The sequence below is a fragment of the Aedes aegypti genome, chromosome 2, assembly GCF_002204515.2.
Source record: "Aedes aegypti strain LVP_AGWG chromosome 2, AaegL5.0 Primary Assembly, whole genome shotgun sequence".
Lineage (NCBI taxonomy): Eukaryota > Metazoa > Arthropoda > Insecta > Diptera > Culicidae > Aedes > Aedes aegypti.
In genome coordinates, this window is record NC_035108.1 from 243,381,525 (window position 1) to 243,402,416 (window position 20,892).

At 37.4% G+C, this 20,892-nt stretch overlaps 1 protein-coding gene across 1 annotated transcript in view; it reads left to right on the forward strand.

Annotated features, from left to right (window-relative positions):
• The window catches only part of LOC5575444, a 32,730-nt gene extending 17,995 nt beyond the window's left edge, over positions 1-14,735 (forward strand). Inside the window, exons 2-7 of the mRNA XM_021844674.1 lie at positions 10,605-10,829; positions 10,888-11,015; positions 11,077-11,385; positions 11,853-12,030; positions 12,090-12,435; positions 12,496-14,735. Of these exons, the coding sequence (XP_021700366.1) occupies positions 10,634-10,829; positions 10,888-11,015; positions 11,077-11,385; positions 11,853-12,030; positions 12,090-12,286 (1,008 nt within the window). The 5' untranslated portion in view covers positions 10,605-10,633 and the 3' untranslated portion in view covers positions 12,287-12,435; positions 12,496-14,735. The remainder of the gene's footprint in view (positions 1-10,604; positions 10,830-10,887; positions 11,016-11,076; positions 11,386-11,852; positions 12,031-12,089; positions 12,436-12,495) is intronic.
• Positions 14,736-20,892: the final 6,157 nt, after the last annotated feature.

The window sequence follows — 20,892 nt, forward strand, 5'->3', positions numbered from 1 at the left end:
GAGTGAATTCATGTCAAAGAAAAAGTAGATTTTGTATGAGAATTGACAGAAAAATGAATGACAAGTTCATCCACTTCTCCTGGCCTATGGACCTATGCACGCGTTCATTATTTGACGTTTTAGCAGTGCCGTGTTATTTATGTGACCATGGAGAGCAGCGAATTTGGCACCGCTTACACGTCAAATTAGTGAAGTCGTGCATTGGTCCATGGACCAATGGACCAATGCACGAGTTCACTAATTTGACGTTTGAGCGGTGCCGGATTCAATGGTTTCCATGATCACATAAATAACACGGCACCGCTAAAACGTCAAATAGTGAACCCGTGCATAGGTCCATGCACGAGTTCACTATTTGACGTTTGAGCGGTGCCGAATTCACTAGTTGCCATAGGCCAGGGGAAGTGGTTCACCTAGAGTGAATTTCTGTCAGAGAAAAAGTAGATTTTGTATGAGAATTGACAGAAAAATGAATGAAAAGTTCATCCACTTCTCCTGGCCTATGGTCACGTAAATAACACGGCACCGATCAAACGTCAAACAGTGAACTCGTGCATCAGTCCATTATGTATGTATTGGTGAGAAAAGAAAAAAAGGTCTGATGTAACATTTGAAAGGGGCCTACTATAAAACGTAAACATTGGGAAAAAATCAGGCAATAGACATGTCCTATATCAACTGCAGCGATTTGCAGTAGACAGGATGTCCCGGGCCCGATCTATCTGACAAGCCAATCGAGCCCTCTGTCACCATAGAAGATGGTGTCTCCATCATGTCGATAGCCTGGAAAAAATGCACGGGTAAAATTTTTGTGCTAAAATGACTATTTTACACGGGAAAAAATTCTGTGGTTAAAATAACTATTTTAGGGATGGTACACAAATTATGTCACGCTAAATTTCAACTTTTTCGACCCCCTCCCCCCGCTTTGTCACACTTTTTGTATGAGTCCTGCGAAAATTTTGTAAGGCATGTCACGCTTGGCTCGACCCCCTCCCCCCCCTTGGAGCGTGACGTAATTTGTGCATGATCCCTTAGCTGACTACGCCCATTCTTAAAACTACCATGGAAATACTAACCAATTTACTATGTTCACGGTACACTCCACCGCATTACTGGTACATTTGACAGAAATAATTTACAACAATCTGATTCCAACTACAGACATGGTAAAATCAAGCGCATTCCTGGTCTGCTGAAAATTGCCGGTGCGAGCGCTTAAGTTAACCCCCTAAAATTGTAGTTTTTACCGCACATTTTTTTTTTGCGTGTAGCTCCCTACATCCACAGACAAACAGACGTCACACTCTCATAGCTGTCCATCGACCAACTTTTTAACGATCGATTCGAAACCAGTCCACCACCCGCAGCGCTCGCGTCGTTTTTGTTCGTGTTTGACGTTTATACCACAGACAAACTGACGTCACACTCTCATCGCTGTCTATCGACCAACTTTTTAACGATCGATTCAAATATTGGGTAGGTGGTCAATCAACCTCCCGCAGCGCTCGCATCGTTTTTGTTCGTGTTTGACGTTTACACACTACCGCCACCTGTTGATCCATCGGCCAACTACAGTGTTTTTAGCATTGGGCGTACATGATTTCGTGACTATGATTTTGATCGCGATTTGTTCTAAGTGTTCCTCTGTGCTACACCCATTCTTGAAACTACCAATGAATTTCAGAAAAAAAATCTAAGTTTATAATACCATCACCTTTTTAAAAAGACAATTTACACCGTCTCCATCCAATAGGTTGCACAGACTGAACGATCATTTACATTAGACACGGACAACACGAAACACCCTATGGGGCTTGTTCATATATTTCATAACGCTTAAATTGGCCATTTTGGACACCCACCCACCCACTCGTGACGATTTTTGTATTGATAGTCTGCTATTTTTGTATGAGTCGTAACAACGATCGGACACCCACCCACCCCCTAAAGCGTTATGAAATTTGTGAATGGGCCCCGTGCTGATGAATTTTTCGTTTGATCCACCGACTGGTACATTTGACAGAAATCATTTTCATCAATCTGATTTCAACTACAGCGAGGATACGCTGGTTGGAACACGACTGCCTTCTATCTAGCGAATCCAACCCGTTAGTTGGAGTGACTGACTGCTGGTGAAAATGCTCCATGCTAACGCATCTGGAACCCAAATCGTCACGGAACGCACTTATACATACACTTGTTCTATGTTCAGACTTCAATACAACGTTCAGGTATCAGGTATCAGAAGGCCGGCTCCAAAGGCACGTTTTCACCAGTAAGGAAATTTGTGCTATCGCCATATTTGAGCCTATTTCATCTACCCGATGGGAGGGGAAAGGCAAGGGAAAGACGGGAGGAAATATGAGTGGGGTCCCTTGAAGAGGGAAGATCGCATGAGCGAAATGAGAGCATGTAGCACCCTAACAAGGGCACTGCAAAACGCTTGAGCGTAAAGAGAGCATAAAGCTCATTATCACAGCGGGTTAAGAATAACAGAATGTCCTGAAGATTCAGGCTTTTGAATTCAGTTTCACTTAATAAATGTTTACCAAGTATTGGCGCATTTGCTCGAAAGGACACGCGGCGTTCCCCAGGAGAAAGGAACAACCGCGGTTTTGCTCCCTTTTTACCTCATTCTTATGGGAGATAACATTGCGGTGTTTCATCAAACGCGGTTGTTCCTTTCCTGGATCATTTGCCGCGTGGAATTTTGGGCAAATGCGCGTTTTTGGAAACTTTACAACAACCGCGCGGTGCATCATATCCAGCGGACAGATTAATAATTGGAATCGCATTTGCTCAAAAACTGGACAGTTACATATCAGGTGACGAAGTTCCACAATCGGAGTCACAACTATCATTCACAAATGAGTTAGCACGCTGAATATTTGCCAGTCGGCAGTAGCCTGTCAACGCTCTGACCAAGAGACTGCAATTCTGCTTTGACCATAGGGTCCCGCATAAACCAACTTTTATTACCGTAAGGGATATGGTATTGTGAACCATAACATGACATTACTGGGGTAATGTTTTAACATTAGTGAATACAGTTTTTCAAGACTTGATCATTAGGGCGATTCAGATTTTAAAAATGTTTGTCTCCCATATGCTCCTTACTATCCTTACCATAAAAATAGTGTTCTGTGAAATTTTCAGCTTTCTAGGTGGTGATTAAAAGGTGGCCCAAAGACAATGTAGTTTTATATGGAAATTACTATGGAGAAATTTTGAGAAATGTTCCAAACACGGTAGTACTGTAATGTAAGTAGAAACTTATCAACCCATATTGAAATATTATTCTTCCTAGAAAGTTGAAAATTTCACAGAACACTATTTTTATGGTAAGGATGTTAAGAAACATATGGGAGATTGGATTCTCAAACATTTTTAAATTTACCATACGAGAAACGGGTTGTTAAGAATGTTTACCGTTTCCAATTCACCATTCTCTCATACTAATTTTGTCTACCAACTGTATTGAGAATGTACCTGTTACGATTAACGAGTTGAGCAAGGGAATGTATTAACAATGGTTTCCAAATAAGCAAACCGATCAAAGATTCAGAATAAAATCAGAAAATGTTACCATTTGACCAAAGAAATTAGATAATATTAGCCCAAACGGTCGCTTGTATTAATCTCTCTTCTATATTAGGGGCATACATTTATTGAGGGGCAGATTTCCTAATTCTTCGCTAAACCTGGCTGAGGGTGGTGAACTCCCACGACGCGTCAATCGTTCGGCCGATGTTTCTCGTTGGCGATCGCATAAATCTATTTCCAGCTGGATGATCTGTTCGAAGGTGTCTGGACCGTGGCTCCCAAAACCACGACGGTTAGCTTGTCTAGTGCCCACTCCGTGCTCGAATGCGCTGAGATAAGGCCGAATAGCATAGCCTTCCGTTCGAGCAGATTTTCTTGAGTGTCGGATTGGTGTAAGCGTTGCGCTTGGAATGAACGCACAGGCGGAAACCGAAACGTTGGAATCGAGCACTTAACAGTCACGGAATTTGGGCGTCGAGCACGTGGTTTCTAACGAAGGTTTCACGCTGATCAGCTTAAGCAGTGGTGCTTGAAACTAATTGGAAGCCACAGACACGTTTACTGAAGCCACAGATCACACCGACGTCCTACGGTTCGGGCGAGGTAGCACGTGGTATTGTTCTTAGACGTTGAGTCCGCACCAGCACCCCACGTTGAGTAGGGTGTCCTGTTCAACGGGATGTTAAAAGCTAAATATACGCCTAACAAGCGATTTCAAATGCTTACCTAAGCCTGTTTAAACTTGGTCACAGCTAACCGGTTTACTAGGCAACAAAAATGCGCTTCAACGTCAAATTAACTCAAGATCTAGATATAAGATTATTACACGTTATAGAAGTTTGAATTATTCACTTTCGCTCACTGCTTACATTGCTTCACTCTTCACAGTAATATAAGCTTTTGCACGTGATTTAACAATTTAATGACTTTCCGTTACTATCTAATAGTACTTAACAAGTCTGGCTTTAACTAAGAACTCTGCTCAAATGGCGCATTTGTCCAATTGAATAGGCTATTGTACCCATTTGGGTATAGAATTTCTAATACAGGTAGCAGGTATCAGAAGGCCAGCTCCAAAGGCACGTTCCCCGCCATTTGGGAGATTTGTGCCATCGCCATATTTGAGCCTATTTCATCATCTACCCGATGGGAGAGGAAAGGGAAGGGAAAGATGGGAGGAAATAGGAGTGGGGTCCCTTGAAGAGGGAAAATCGCATAAGCGAAATGAGAGCATGTAGCTCCATACCACAATGGGTTCGAACAGCGCCCTAAAAAGGGCACTGCAAAACGCATGAGCGTAAAGAGAGCCTATAGCTCATTACCACAGCGGGTTAAGAATAACAGAATGTCCTGAAGATTCAGGCTTCTGAATTCAGTTTCACTTAATAAATGTTTACCAAATAATTGGAATCGCATTTGCGCAAAAACTGGACAGTTGCATATCAGGTGATACGAAGTTCCATAATCGGAGTCACAACTATCACACACAAATGAGTCAGCACGCTGAAAATTTGCCATGTGATAGTTGAGTCGGCAGTGTCCTGTCAACGCTCTGACCAAGAGACTGCAATTCTGCTTTGACAGATTTGTTAAATACTTCGCCACCCTTGGTGATGGCTCAGTAATGCACAATTTTGTTTAACGACACGACTCCAAACTATTCCAAAATTGCTTGCACTGAGTTGCTGCCCAAGAATTTATCTGAAGCTTCACCCAGCACTTCGAAATTGGAATAGCCGGCTCAGGGCCAATGAAGTCATGCGATGCTCCATCGCGAGCTAGCTCATCAGCCAATTCATTTCCAGCGATGGAAGAATGGCCAGGTACCCATACAAGGTTTACAGAGTTGACTGAATTAAGTTCCTCAATTTGAGTTCGACATGCGAAAACTAGCTTCGACCTATAGTTGGCCGAAGCAAGAGCTTTTATAGCAGCCTGACTATCTGACATACTTTACAAACAGCCAGACGTCCACTTCTCCTGTGAAGGGAGTTGTGTAGAAAATTTACCTATAAGCAAAGTGACAAGCAATTATGAGATCACTCGAAGCTAGGACAATTGTGTCCCAACACACCGGAAGTAGAAACATCCGAAATACTAGGATTTCCAATGGACGGAGAGAATCCATGTAATTTGGTCACAACCAATTCCCAGTGTATGTAGCGATGATCAGATAATGATTCATCATCTGATACATGCCAATTCGTCAACTTGTGACTGATTCTGTTCGAGCAGAGCATCATGTCTAACACTTCTTCTCTAGCAGATACCATGAAGGTTGGGCGATTCCCTAAAATAAGTAATCCAAGATTTGAACTACTTAAGCACTTTATCATACTGGAGCTTCTCAAATTGATAGCTGAACTGCTCCAGATGATGTGATGAGTATCAGCATCACTACCCACAAGGAGCAGAAGGCCTTTTCATAGGCAGTGAACGACAACTCGTTTGAAATCATCCATTGGGGATGGTTCATCATGTGGTAAATACACCAAAAAACGAAAGACGTATTTCCTATTGAGGTCACATACAGAAATATCAATTGTGACAGCACATACATCTCTGGTTGTTAACTCAGAAATGAGTGTAGCAACGATAGCGCTATTTACGAGCACGCATGCACGAGGCATGGCACGCGAGTTTGCCATTTCATGTTTCTAAAAGTAGGGTCCACAAGGTTACCTAGATAAAAGTTCACAAAAGTAAGGTTTTTGAACAAGCGCCATTTGAGCTGTAGCATTTGCATGAGTCTACAAAGATTGATAATTGCTGATATTTTATGCTGAAGATTGGTCTAACAAAGCTATCCTAACCGTAGCCACTACCCAAACTAGGCAGGATTAAGCTTTTCGCAATCTCAGAACGAAAAAGACCAGCAGCGAAAAAACCATATCGGTATCTCTTAAAAGTCGCCAAAGGCGAAAATCACACACGCAGCGAACTGGACTATCGAATTTCATACATTTTGCCTTATGAAAGGTGGAACGATGATTGCAATACGAACGCTTTATGTATTGTTTTTGCATCACTCCACATCAAGGCGTCGATAGGCGCGTGGTGTACGCTCGGGCCTATCGATCGCAAGGTTGTTGGTTCGATTCCAGGTTGCCACGAAAACGTTTTTTGTTTTCAAATTCTGGTTTCATAAGGCAAATTTATGAATTTCAATCCGGTTTCTTGTGGCGAATTTTCATAAGGGGTTCCTATGATTATCGATAGTCCATTTGCCTGAGTGCAGAACACACTGTGTAGTACGCATAATGCGAAACCATAGAGGTGAAAATTTAAACTAAGTTACAACGTATTAATAATCCCACCCTTATTTAGCCTCAGGCTGAAGACTGAAGAAGGGCAGCCGATTATCTCGGAGAAACACAAGGTCACCTGCACCATTGCTCCGGGTAGCACAAGAAGGGCATAATACTGTAGAGGGCGCCCTGGTACTCCACAGGCTCCGTTTGTGGTTAGGTTTTATTTAGACCCCCCTAACCATTCATTCTTAGGCACGGTAAGCTTAAAGCCACATGAATAAGGGGTCACCTGTTAGGTGGACTTTTACCACCGGAACAGGCAGTCCGTAGTGTTAATTCTTAGCCGATTGAAACAACCGCTACCGACACTACGCGGCTATCTAGGCTGATCGGGAAAAGGAAGTTACACTACTTACATTGCTTCACTCTTCACAGTACTATAAGCTTTTGCACATGATTTAACAATTTAATGACTTTCCGTAATAGTCTAATAGTACTTAACACGTCTGGCTTTGACTAAGAACTCTGCTCAAATGGCGCATTTGTCCAATTGAATAGGCTATTATACCCATTTGGGTCAGAGTGGATCTAGATAAGAGTGGCGTCAATGTCAAAATTGGAACAGCGGTGAACTGTCATTTCCATACAAATGCGCGTTCCAATCGAGCAGGAGACCTGTCAAAACTGGAACATGACGTCACTCTTGTTTACAGGCACTCTAATTTGGGTATAGAATTTCTAATACAAAAAAAAGCAATGGAAAACTACTCGGCTGTTTCCCAGGCGTCAAAGAGTTTCCATGCAAATTCAAATAAGCGCATTCGATCACTCCACACAATCCATATTGCTCGAGTACAGTATATTATGTTTTGTTTTGGTTTGTTCGAAACTCTGTATTCAATTCTTCAACTCGTCGGTCCGTGAGTGAAAGAATCCAGCTGCATCGAGGCAGTTTCTACTCTTAAATTACAAAAAAACTTCAAGTTCATCATCGAAAATACATACTACACACAAGGTAAGAGAAAAAATATTACCAGTATTACTGGATTACAAAATTATGTGCCGAAAATACTACCGCGATTCGAGATTGTTATTGTTGAGGTTAGGGGTAGCGGTATAATGTTTTCCGTAATGACAATGTTGTTATGCTTATGCACAATTCGATTGTAAACACCATTTTCCCAAATTTGTAGGATTCGTATGAACTGCATTCGATTTAGCGTATTTTATACATTTACAGGGCTGGTAGTAGCTCTCTTGTTAAGGACTTGATCCCTAGTTTAATGTAAGTCTCGAAACGGTCTCTATTTTTGATGTAGGTCTCTGAAGTCACTTTATTTCCCATTTTCTCCTTGTGAATTAATCCTGGTGCGAAACATTTCTTCTAGAATATTTTTAGGAACTCCTCCAGGGATCTCTCTAGCAATATATCTAGGGATTTCATCCAGAGGCATTCTCTCAATTGTCCAGAGATTCGTCCAGCGATGCTGAAAGTAATTTTCTAAGAAAAATTCTTTAGCTCTTGAACGTTAATTTGTTTGCAAATTTTAACAGGAAATACTCTAATAAATTTTCCAGATTTTCTTCTAGCTTTTTCTACAATTGAGGTTCAACCAATTTCTTCAGTTTGTACCGGGGATTCCCAAGAAAATCTAAAAAAAAAAGATTTATTTCAGATTATTTAAAAAAAAATCGTTTTAGTATTTTTCAGGAAACTTAACAAGAGTCCATTCAGGAGTTTATATGCCGTTTTTGTATTCAGTTATTTTTCCAGTTAATGTTAAAAATTAAAAAAAAAATCATAAGCAGTTTCTTCTAGAAATTGCTTAATAAATTCCGTCAGGGTTATTTAAACAAATCTATCAAAACCTTTCTTTCTCTATTTTCTCAATAAATTGGGTCAGAGGTTTCTCAAGAAGCAACTAGATGCATTTCGACATTCCACATTCACTTCACGTAGTAATTACTACTGCAGTTCTTCCAATAATTTCTCGAGACATTTCCCTAGTGCATCCACATCCAGAAAACCGTGCAGGATTTCATCGAAGGATTCAAATATTTTTTATTAAACCATCCTACAAGTTCATCTACTAAAACCTGCAAGACTTCCTTCAGAAGCTAGGGAGTTTTTCAGGGATCATCGCGAGAGATCATCAGGAATTTATACAGAAGTTTCTTCGATTATTATTTTTTTTATAGCGATTCTTTTAGGTTTTTTAGGGATTTCTTCATAAATGTTTTATTTTTTTACAATGCCCTGGAAAAAAATCCTGAGTAAATTCTACGAGAAGTTACGTGGTGAATATCTGGAAAAATTCTGCTAGACTTTCTGAAGAAATCATAGGAGGAATCTCTAAAGTAATTTTTACATGTATCCTTATAAAAATTCTTGATTGAAATCTTTAAGACACTGAAGAATCACTGGATGAACTCCAGAGTTTTCTTGAAACATTTGTGAAAAATTCTTTGGACGAATTCCTAAAGAAGTTCATGGTAGAGTTTGTAGAGTTATTTCTGGGGTTATTCTTAGAAAATTTCAGATTTAAGGTCTTGAAGATATCATGAACAAATTTCATGGAAGAATTTCTTAAGGAGGCCTTTGAAAAATAAGTAAATATATTTCTTGAAAAAATACCAGTATATGCTTGATGAAGCTGCTGAAAAAATAATGCAGACATAAATATGAGCTGGATTGTAATTCCAAAAAATAAACTCAAACAAAAATGTCTGGTCGGATTTTCTATATATCTATATATATCGAATATATATATATGGAAACTTTTATCTCCTCATTCCAATTTGGATTCTTTTTGTGTTAGTGGTTCCTGTATATTCTACATAGTGTTAGTTCACATTCGGTTTCTTGTTTGTTCCTGTTTGTACCTGTTTGGCATTCTTATCTATATTTGCAAGCATAAGACTGAAGTTCCTATTATCAATGTACTCAGTCGCTACCAGCCCTAATTAGGGTTTACTTAAGAATTATCTTTAGAAAAAATTCCCGCCATTTTTCAGAAATTTCTTCAGAAGGTTTTCAATAAATTCCTTGATAATTTTCTAAATAGAGACATATTTATTGGACATATAAATATTTAATTTTTTGTTAAGGAATACAGAAAAAATAAATAAAATTATCAATGGATCAAGCACTTTTGGGCTTCCCTGGGAAATTTCTGTACGATTATTTGGAGAATTCGCTGAAACAGTTCGTGAAGCTTTTTCTGAACTGATTTCTGGGATGATCCTTGGAGAACAAAGCTGATTGAACTCTTATGCATATCTTGAACGAAATTCTTGGAGGAATTTCTTTAAAAGTTCGTTAAATCACTATATGAACTCCTTCAGAAATCTTCCGATAAATATCTACAGGAATCTTTCAAAATACCTGAATTAATTCCTGATGAAATTCTTGGAGAAAACCATGAAAAAAAAAACATACAGTATTACAAGCAGTCATTCTTGTCGTAATGTTACGACGAAATTCCAAACACTGTTAAAAACATGATTACAGAAATGTGTGGTCGGATTATCTAAAACAAACACTTAAAAAGTATCATCTCCTGGTTTATGTGTGGTTTCTTATTGGTTCTTGTCTGGACTCATTTTTCAGACATGAAGTCTCTAATGTTTCTATTTTCAAAGCAGTCAGTCACTATCAGCCCTGCATCATAAGAAGTAGCTGAAGTTCGTCTATGTCGTCTAGTTTGCAATATTTTTTGTTATGGAATGACCGATACCATATTATCCAATTCACAAAGAGCCTCCAAGTTTAAAAAAAATTTCATATGTTTTGATTTTTTGAAATAGGGTGCATTAACTTTTTATTTCGAGCAACTATGAATCCCGAGAATCCTGAAAAAGAAGTAGAGCCCGAAAAAAATGTTTCGGAGGGATCGGACCCAATGGCCCACGAAGACGATGATAACGAAGAGGCAGAAATATCGTACGAAGAAGTAAGTGTTGAAAGCATTGCTGTCGTACAACTACTGCAATCATTCCGGGTCTCGATAGACGTAATAAACAAGTTTATTGGTAAGATTTACGTTGCAATAATGTCTAAAATGATATTTAAAGTAACTTATCGATATAGCAAATGGATATGATTTGGAATCTCTCCGAGTTATTGAAAGACAAGAAATTGAGGAACTTCTTTGTGAACCGTATCTTGGAGATAGGACAAAAGTTATCCATGGATTGAATGTATGGCGAAAATCACAGGTAGGCAGTTATTTCACATTCAACTGAAAAGTTTCGATACAATAATACCATATTATTTTAGAACCTTCCTCCCGTATCCTCTCCGCTGAAATCCGTTCAAAATGTAATTCAGAGTAAACAACATCCAGAGATTATGAATCGAGCTATGGATCGAGAAAATTATTCAGCACGATTCCTCATTCATAACTCGGCCAAAGGAAAGCAAATCCTCGCGAACTACAACTCATCAAAAATTCTCACAAAAATACAAAAGAAAATCATAACTCATATTGTCGTAGACGAATTTAAAGATGTTTTTGGCAAACTCTCACATAATGAGCTTCTGAGTCGAGGATCCGAGCTGAACGAACATTTTCCATCAGAATCAAAGGTGAAAATCCATTCATTTATCATACCATAAAGGGTAAATTTACCAATAGTAGATCCGTTAAAATAGCTAATGTTCACTATCAATGAAACTGAACCATTTAGTTACTAAACACATTTTTGTCTTTAAAAATCCTCGTTACATATATTGACATAACATTCGAAATAGTATTTCAACTTGATCCAACCGTTTAAAACTTTCCAGACATACTCTGCAGTGAAATAGCTAGAAGTCCACGATTGGTCGATATACTCCAGCAAAAACTTATCGATACTTAGCCATTCATTAATTACGTAAGGATTTTTGGTAGATGGGATTGTTTGAGATTTTGAAGGTGATATATTCAAATTTACATGTTATTACGGAAACTTTTATTTACTGGGTTAATGTACAATTATTTTACGTAATTAATGTAGGGCTCCCTTCCATTTCAAAATGCCTAATAGTTTGAATCCATGTTTTATTTTCAGGAGTCTTGGTACCAGCCAACTTTTTCGTTTGTCGGCGGGAAAAAGACTAGAATAGGTCGTTTGCCAAAAGGTTGCCTTTATGACCGTAACTGCAATTATACTATTCCGAAAGTCTCGCAGCGAAAGTCTAACGATAGTGAAAATATTACACCGTTATGTTCGCCTTCTGAAGCTGAATGTAAGTCATTTCAATTACAATTGTCTATCTAATATATCTAATTGACAACGTATTTTCAGGGGTTGAATACCAACAAACGAAAACATGGATCAGGCATCATGAAGACGAATGGCCAGCAGTAATGCAAAAGTGGGCATTAACGAGCGTAATTCGATTGTACGAGATTTCAAAATTGGAAAAAACGAACGTGTGGTTTGATTTTGGATTTATATCCGACACTGCGCAGTCCCGACGGATACCAACTGGGACAAATTGATTTCGATACAATGTTCCCAACCAAAAGCTCCGCATTATTCGAGAAATGGAATTCTTTCATCGAATCGCTCAAGCCTATTCTCGTTGCCGATGTGAGCGATAAAAGCGGCAAAACTATTCTAAATCAACTGGAAGGTGAACTAAGTGAAGGTAAATAGTTTAATATTCAATTAACTGATAATCTAACTCTGTTGTATTCTTTTGTTAAAGATTGTCGGGATGCGGTGTACTCAATGTTGCTGCCGTACATCTTACCCTGTGCTGTACTGACCCTGTCGGACAAAGGCAAGTGGAAACCCAGTTACATTGAAAATCGTAACAGCTTTGTCTACTGGGTACAGAGCATAATCGATCTACAGTCAAAAGTTAAAGCTCACCACACTTCACGTTCTGAGACTAGAGGAATGCCACAATGTCCACTGGTGATCGTAGTTGGACCAGACCTATCAAAGTTGAACACCTTTAGTGTATCCTTCGGTGACGCATTCTACCAGTTTCCTACCTTTCTGAAAGCGTTGGACATCTGCTATAAATTCTACAAAACCTACAGCCTACCATTTGCTGCGGAATGTGCCGGATCATGGAATCTCATCAATCACGTCATTTACGAGTTTCCGGTAGAATCCTCTTGTCGCGCAAAAATACTATCGATCAGTAATGTGATCAGTTCCAGAAGTTAAAGATGTTCAACTGTCCATCATCAGACTGTCACTGGGAGGGCATTTCGATCGATCAGTATTATTGTCACGTTCAACGAATGCACGAGCCAATGAATGGATACATGTGTATCCAAAAATGTGGCCGCATTCTAACATCGATCACAAGCCTTCGAAAACATATGTTATCTCAAGGGGTGGATCACTTGTTCGGTGCACATCTAATGTACATCAGATTGCATTAAATGCATTTTTTTCATATTCATCAACTTAGCCCTGGCCCATGCCATAGTATCGTGCTATAGCAACGCGTCATTGTTTGTTGTGGAAGTTTGAAAATTGTTTTACTCAACACTGATTTGTTCAACTAATCACATCTTTTATTCGTTTCAGATAATCAAGATATAATTTTGAAACGAGAAAATATATTAAATTACAAGCCTGATTAAATCAGTTTCTACACCTTCAAGATATTAGGCATCTTTTTTTTGTGAACTAACCAGCATTAATCGCAACCTTTGAATCTTCCTTCCCGAGAAACTTGGAGACTATGACTTACTGGAGACAAATAGAAATCCACATGATTCTTAAATGAAGGATAACAAAATAAAGCAAATATAATATTGTTTGTACTAATAACTTGTTTTACTTCCTTTTCCCGGGGATCTTGGGGACAAGAAAGGAACGGTAAGCTCAAGCACTTAACATTGATATTCTCCCCTTTAAAGTATCATAAGCAGAATGAATATTTCTTCTCCGGAATGATCACTTCAACGTTTGGATGAGATCAAGGAACATGAGTGTAGGTAAAGGGGATCAATTGAGTTCAAGTCGTCTTCAAGACCACAACTTTCACAGTAAAATTCGCTTCTGGGCACTCTGTTACTACGCGGTCTAACTTACAGACTGACGGGAGATAACGGTACTGAATACTAAATTTCGTGGTATTAGCGGATAAATGATAAGCTTTTGTTTTCTTTATTGTAGTGATTTTTAACTTAAAACTAGTTCAACGCTCGTCAGGGGAGATCACCGGAATGATGCTTCTAAAAATAAATGATTCGGATATATATTATCTTATGTAAAGGATAAAAAAGCTCAAAATGGCAATATCCGATGCTCCAAGAAATCCGAGAAGTAGCAGCTGGTCAGAGGCTTCTTCGAAGTAGCCATTCCGGACCTGGTCAAACGTAAGATATTTGGAGTTTTGTTCACTGTGGCCTGCATCAGAAAATATCATCTTCGCTTCGCCTATGAGCAAGCGGGTTGCACCGATCTCTGTCTGTCTGAACGAAGGGCCATCATGGCCGGTTACGGGACGAGATGCCTATTAAATGCAGTGCCCTGTTTGGGTGAGCAATACTTTTTCTTGAGCTCGTAGAAAAGTTAGTTTGACATTCAAACAAGCGTAACAAATAAACATTGGAGTAAGCCATGAATTGCAAATTTTCTGAGTGTGCATTTAAATGCATTTGAATGCATGAAATAATTTCAATATATCAGATGCATCAGAAGTGATCCACCCCTTGTGTTATCTTGTAAAGAGAAAAATAAAACCACACCAGAGCGCCCTGTAACAAAAATTGAACAACGTGAAACCTATATCGAAAATAAAATTGAAGTGGAAGATCAAAGCAGCCTCAGAGAAAATGATCAAAATAAAATTGAAACCGAGAATCAATTTGTCGTCTGTTCAGATACCGCGCAACTAGCAGCTATTAACGCAAACCGATTAAGTATGAATATGACATTAAAGTGGCTGAGTGAAAATGGATTGGCAAGAAAAGTGGCTTTTGAAATAAATAATGACATCAAACAGAACATCGTTGGCCCTCTGAGCTCAGTGATCAAAGATCTACAAATGACTGGAGCCATGACTATTGAGTGTAAACAGGCTCTTGACACTATGCTTGATAGTTATGATTGTACCTCAGAGTACAAATGTATACAGCAGCTGAAACGAGATGGTTTATACGAAGACCCGACCTTTTTCCATATAAGTGAGGAACCTCTGCCATTATCCGATCCGCGCTACAAGGTAGATAGTAAAACATGAACCCAAAATTGTAGTTGTATAAAATTTTATATTTCTCTTTCATTTTTTACAGGGAGATGAGCAAATTCATGGTGCGCTAATGCCTGTTAAGTTTATGCTACGAACGTATTTAGAAAGAGATGGTGTATTCAACATGATTATTAACAGCTTGAAGCTATCGAGTGATGGACTGATCCGCTCGCTTATTGATGGTTCGATTTGGCAGGAGAGAACTGCAAGCATGTGTTGCAGAACCGTGATTCCTATAAATATCTATTTCGACGATTTCACTACAAGTGACACATCCTCTTGTCATTCTAAAGCAACTTCCATTTGCGCCGTTTATTTGAATATACCATGTATGCCAGCTTACCTACAAGGAAAATTGAATAATATTTTAAGCGTAGGGTTCATTAAAAGCCAGGATAGGAAAAAAATGAACAACGATAAAACACTATCCAAATTGATCGATTTGTTGGTAGATTTAGAGGTTGAAGGCATCACAGTAAGAATAGGTGATCAGGACCAAAAGGTGTTTTTTGTTCTAGGATTTGTCCTTGGTGACAACTTAGGTGTGAATTAGATTCTAGATTACGTTGAAAGCTTCAGAGCTAACTTTTTCTGCAGAGTGTGCAAAAGAAGAAGAACTCAGACGGAGGTAGACACAAAAGAATACCCGGATGTTTTTCGTACGATAACTAGTTATGAACATGACGTTCAATTGGCGACAGTCTCGGAAACACACACAACTTTGTTTTCGATATTATGCACGATATCTTTGAAGGGGTAGCAATTTATGATCTTCAACACATGTTATACTATTTTATTTACATCAAACATTACTTTAGCGTCAGTAGCTTCAACGAGAGAAAAAACGCTTTCATTTATGGAAGTCAACACTCTGATAACATTATTCATGACATCCAAGAATATCATATAAAACTGAAAAAATTGAAATGCACTGCCAGTGAAATGAAAACATTGATTACGTTCCTTCCATTACTTGTAGGTCCTTTAATACCAGAATTTGATGAAGTTTGGCAACTAGCATGTGCTTTAGTAAAAATCGTACATATTACTCTGTTAAGGTGGAGATGAATCGAAGCCAAAGTTCAAATTTTCAAGAGCACGGATCTGGAGAACTAAACATCCGTGTAAGCTGAAAACTTAATCGATTGGTCACTAGCTGGTGGTGACCAATCGATTAAGTTTTCAGCTCAAACGGGTGTATGGTTCTCCAGATTTGTGCTCTTGAAAATTTGAACTTTGGCTTCGATTCATCTTCACCTTAAGAGAAGTGCCTTATGCTTTAGTAAAAGAATTGAGATCTTTAATTGATTATCATCATCACCAATATGTGAAATTGTTCAAAGACACTCTCAAGCCAAAGCACCACAATTTAGTGCACTATCCCACCGCAATTTTAAAAGGTGGAGCTCTTAGGTCACATTGGTCTATGAGATTTGAGGCTAAGCATCGAGAACCTAAAGCATATTGTAAAATTAACAGCAATCGTATAAATATGTGCTCTTCCATAGCCATTAAAGCTAACTTCAAATTTGCGTATAATTGCATAAACAATAACTTCGTTTTTCCTAAATTTACATACGATAGAAGTCAGGTATATATAAACCGATTCAAATCAGAACATCATCAGTGTATTGATTTCGATTTGTACAATATTAATCAAGAATCGGTCAGATTTTTGAAACATTTTGTGAAATGTGAAACTTTGTATAACAGAGGATCGGTTTTTATTATTATTCGAAAGGAAACAGCTAATATTTTCAAAATAATAGAAATTTTTCTTAACAATGATAATAGAATACTTATCCTATGTGAGAAATTTAAATTTGTTAAATTTAACGAACATTTGCAGTCCTACGAGCTAAATACACAAACAACAACTGTTTTAGTAGACAACATTGAAACATGTGAGTCAGAGCGCATTAATTTACATGATGTTAATGGAACTATGTATATGCGACTGTGTAACTATTACAATACGTGAATAGACTTTGTTAACTAGTTATAGTATGTACAGTATTGGACATTACATTTGCAACTTTTTGGATTTTACATATAAAATTTGGTAGGCTGAGGCTCAGTTATTTATGGACAGATTTGAATGAAATCTTTACAGAACGTCAGACATAACTTGAATGTTAACCTATATATTTGAGTAATTTTTACAACCTAGAAATTGTTTGAAGAAAACGTGTAAATTATGGGTGAAGTTATTATCAAAGCTACCCGGTTTTACGGTACATGTACATGTTACCAAAACCGAACGAACACTGTATCTCGAAATGTGAAAAACCTATACAAAAACTATCTTTAGTAAACTTGTTTATGTCCTCAAAACGACAACTGATGAAAATAGTCCTTCGGTATTATTGTTGTAATTATTTAAATTTGTAAAAAAAATTAACTATAGCTAAACCGTTATTGCCTTTGAACTTATGATTAAAAAATCACTCTAAAAACATATTGAAATTCAAGTTATTTCTGAAGAACTTTGAAAATTTCATTAAAATCCATTTTGTATGAAAAATCAAAAAAGTTGCAAATGTTTTGTCCAATACTGTATATAAATTGTACGCTGTAAAACAAAAATCAATGCAATACAAAATTAAATAAATCAATCTTATGCAAACATATGAGTTCGGTGCTTCTCTGTCGGTGAACGCATAATTGGTCTATAGATTTTTAAAATAAATAGGCCAGTTTTGTGATTATCGACAGTTTTATTGTATAGAAATAGAACATGAAATGCTTCAGAGGTAATACAAATCCTCATTTAATTTCAACCATTTTATTAGTCAAATCAAACAAGATCCATAGTTGATTCAAACGTATCCTTATTTATTTCAAACAACCGTTTAGTTTGAATCAAACTAAAATTTGGTTGAAACAAATTTAAGAATTTGTTTGAATTTACCTAGAATTTTTCAGCTGTCAAAATCAAACAACCAATATTTTGTTTGTTGTTAACATATATTTGTTGAAATAAAGTTCAAATCAATATAAAAAATTACCTACGTTTCTAGTTTGTTTTGAACATGATGGTTTGTTAAAGTAAAGTGTAAATTTGTTTGTGTAAATTTTAATACGTAAATTTGGTTGAAACAACCTAAAATTTGGTTGTGTTTACCATTTTTTTTCTCCGTGTATAAATAATATAAGATTCTGAAACGTTTACAGATTAGCTCAACAAGCAAAAGCTTTTTGAATGAATAAGTGCAATATGCTTATTTTTTTAAACACACGTTGTCAAATATCTTATAATGTTTGTTCTCATAATCATAAGTGCAGTCAACCATCCACGAGTCGATATAATAGAAGTAATAAATCATAGAATAACAATGTCGCTGGCGTCGCAGTAGGAACATCTTTTGCTGGCGGAGATAGGCGGGACTATAAATGTCAACGCGAAAATGTATGCAGTTTGACACTTATGTACCCAACATGTTTCTGAGCGAGAACAAAGGGAACACAGGGGACTTTATTCTTCTATGGTTTATTATTTCTACTGTCGATATTGAAGGGGCTAGTGATCCTTTATATAAGAGATAAGCGGAAGTAAATTGGAATAACTTAGCAACAGACCAGCAGTGCTGAGTTTTCTTGGTGTTGAGAACAATATTGTAACACGAACATGACTTCCTCAATGCTAAAGAGTGTATTTTGTTTCGTTATAGATCTTTGAGCTACATTTCCAAACCAATAAACGGCAGAAAAAATCAACAACTAAATATCGCATTGACAAAAATTCATAAAAGGAAAATATTTCATATTTTTGATTTTATACAAAACAATAGTTATGCAAAATGCAAACAAAACAAACAATTATGCAAGCTAAATAAATTCAAGCGGATTACATTACTCTTCAAGAAAAGTTCAAAAGAAATATAACGCATGTTCGTTTGGCTCACGCTTTGACAAAAATGTCAGCTTCCGCGAATCTCTCTTATAAAGGATTACTAGAAGGGGCTATTGACTCATGGAAACACCGAGTCAGTATTCTTTAACACTTCAGTCGTCGCGCTGTTGTATTTTGTACAACACCGCTGAAAAAACCTCGCTTCTTGTTCACAACAGCAGCGCGGTGGTTCTGACGGTAGCAAACCGCGAGACGACTGAAAGGTTAAAAGAGATGTTTGATTTTATAATTTTAATTGGTAAACGTGAGATATGTCAAAAGAAAAAAATGTATGGAATCAGCAAACCTTAGCTCCTATAGAAATGTGTACGTCTCCTCATTGGCGTAGCTAGGATTTTTTCTGGGGCCTAGTGGGGCCTACCAAGTACTTGTACTTTACAATGCCTTTTGCAATAATCAAGATTTTCACAAATTTTGTAGGGTTATCAGATTGTATTGATTTAATTAATTTGTTATTTTATCTCATTTAGCGGTACATCAATTTTCGCTACGAAAAAGATTCATTTTTTTTGCAATCCCGTTAAAAATCTTTCTAGAATTGGGTCCTAAAATTTTAATGAAATCTTGTTTTTATTAAATAACACGAAAGAGCATGTTACTGCAATTATTTAAGCAATTTTTCCCGCTCAAATAACGGCTATAACATGTTAACACTTTAATTTGAAAATTGGGACCATAAATGAACCTTGACACTTTTGATCATGTTTGACGTTCGCTTAGTCGACAGAAACATCACAGGGGTTTTAGTTTCAACACTGAGGTTGTTCCTATCTGACATTTCGAAAGGGACACGGAAAACAAAATACACCCAAAATTTGAGTTTAAGCCAGGGGGTGTGACAAAATCTAAGAAACCTTAAAAAATGTTAATAGGGTCCTAAAGCCCTGTCCCAAATTTGGCCAAAAACACATGTTTACTCAATTTTTTGATGTTTTTCGTTTGTTTCAGTCAAAAAAAAAAAATGTTTTATGATTTTTTTGATTTTATCACACCCCTTGGCTTAAACTCAAATTTTTGGGTGTATTTTGTTTTCCGTGTCCCTTCCGAAATGTCAGATAGGAACAACCCCAGTGCTAAAACCCCTGTGGTGTTTTTGTCGACTAAGCGAACATCAAACATGATCTTAAGTGTCAAGGTTCATTTATGGACCCAATTTTTAAATTGAAGTTTAAATATGATATAACCGTTATTTGAGCGGGAAAAATTGCTAAGGTAGTTGCAGTTACATGCTCTTTCGTGTTATTAAATAAAAACAATATTTCATTAAACATTTCAGGACCCTATTGACTTTGACATCTGAGTAACGCCGCATAGTGGTTATCACGCCCAATGGTATGGGTGCCCTAGTGTAGATGTCACGCTAAAGAAATAATACACTAATTAGTTTAAATACCATGCTAAAACCATATTTGATCTATTCACTCATTGCGATGCATTTTAACGAATTATGCTCGGCTAGTATAAACGTGTTTTATATAGATAAATGAATTTTCGGTAAATATGCATTCAATGTATAAAGCTCTAAAATCCAGTGCTCTGAATATAATTAGCCATTTTTATTTGATTGCTGTAAACAAAAGCAAGATAAAATGTGCGAATGTAATAACGCATGCAAAGTATTTATTTTCATTTTAATCATGTGATAGGATATACATTTTTATGCTGCCAATCGTTGATTAATCTACCGATCTGATGATTTTTGTTCGTCTTCGATAAGAATCTGTTATCCTCAGTTTTGTCGCATAGTTCGGACTTGCACCTGGAATTGACCTGGAAAAGTGGACGTTACGATGATTTCATGCCGATGTTAATAAGACAAAGGAACTTACCTTAACGTTCATCAATATCGCTATCATTTTCCACATTTAAATGATGCTATTCCGAGGTTTGTGCTGGACGCAATACACTAGCGGCTATAACGGTATAATGGCGGCAGTGGGTGATTCACAGAAGAATTTTCCGCTCAAGTTCTC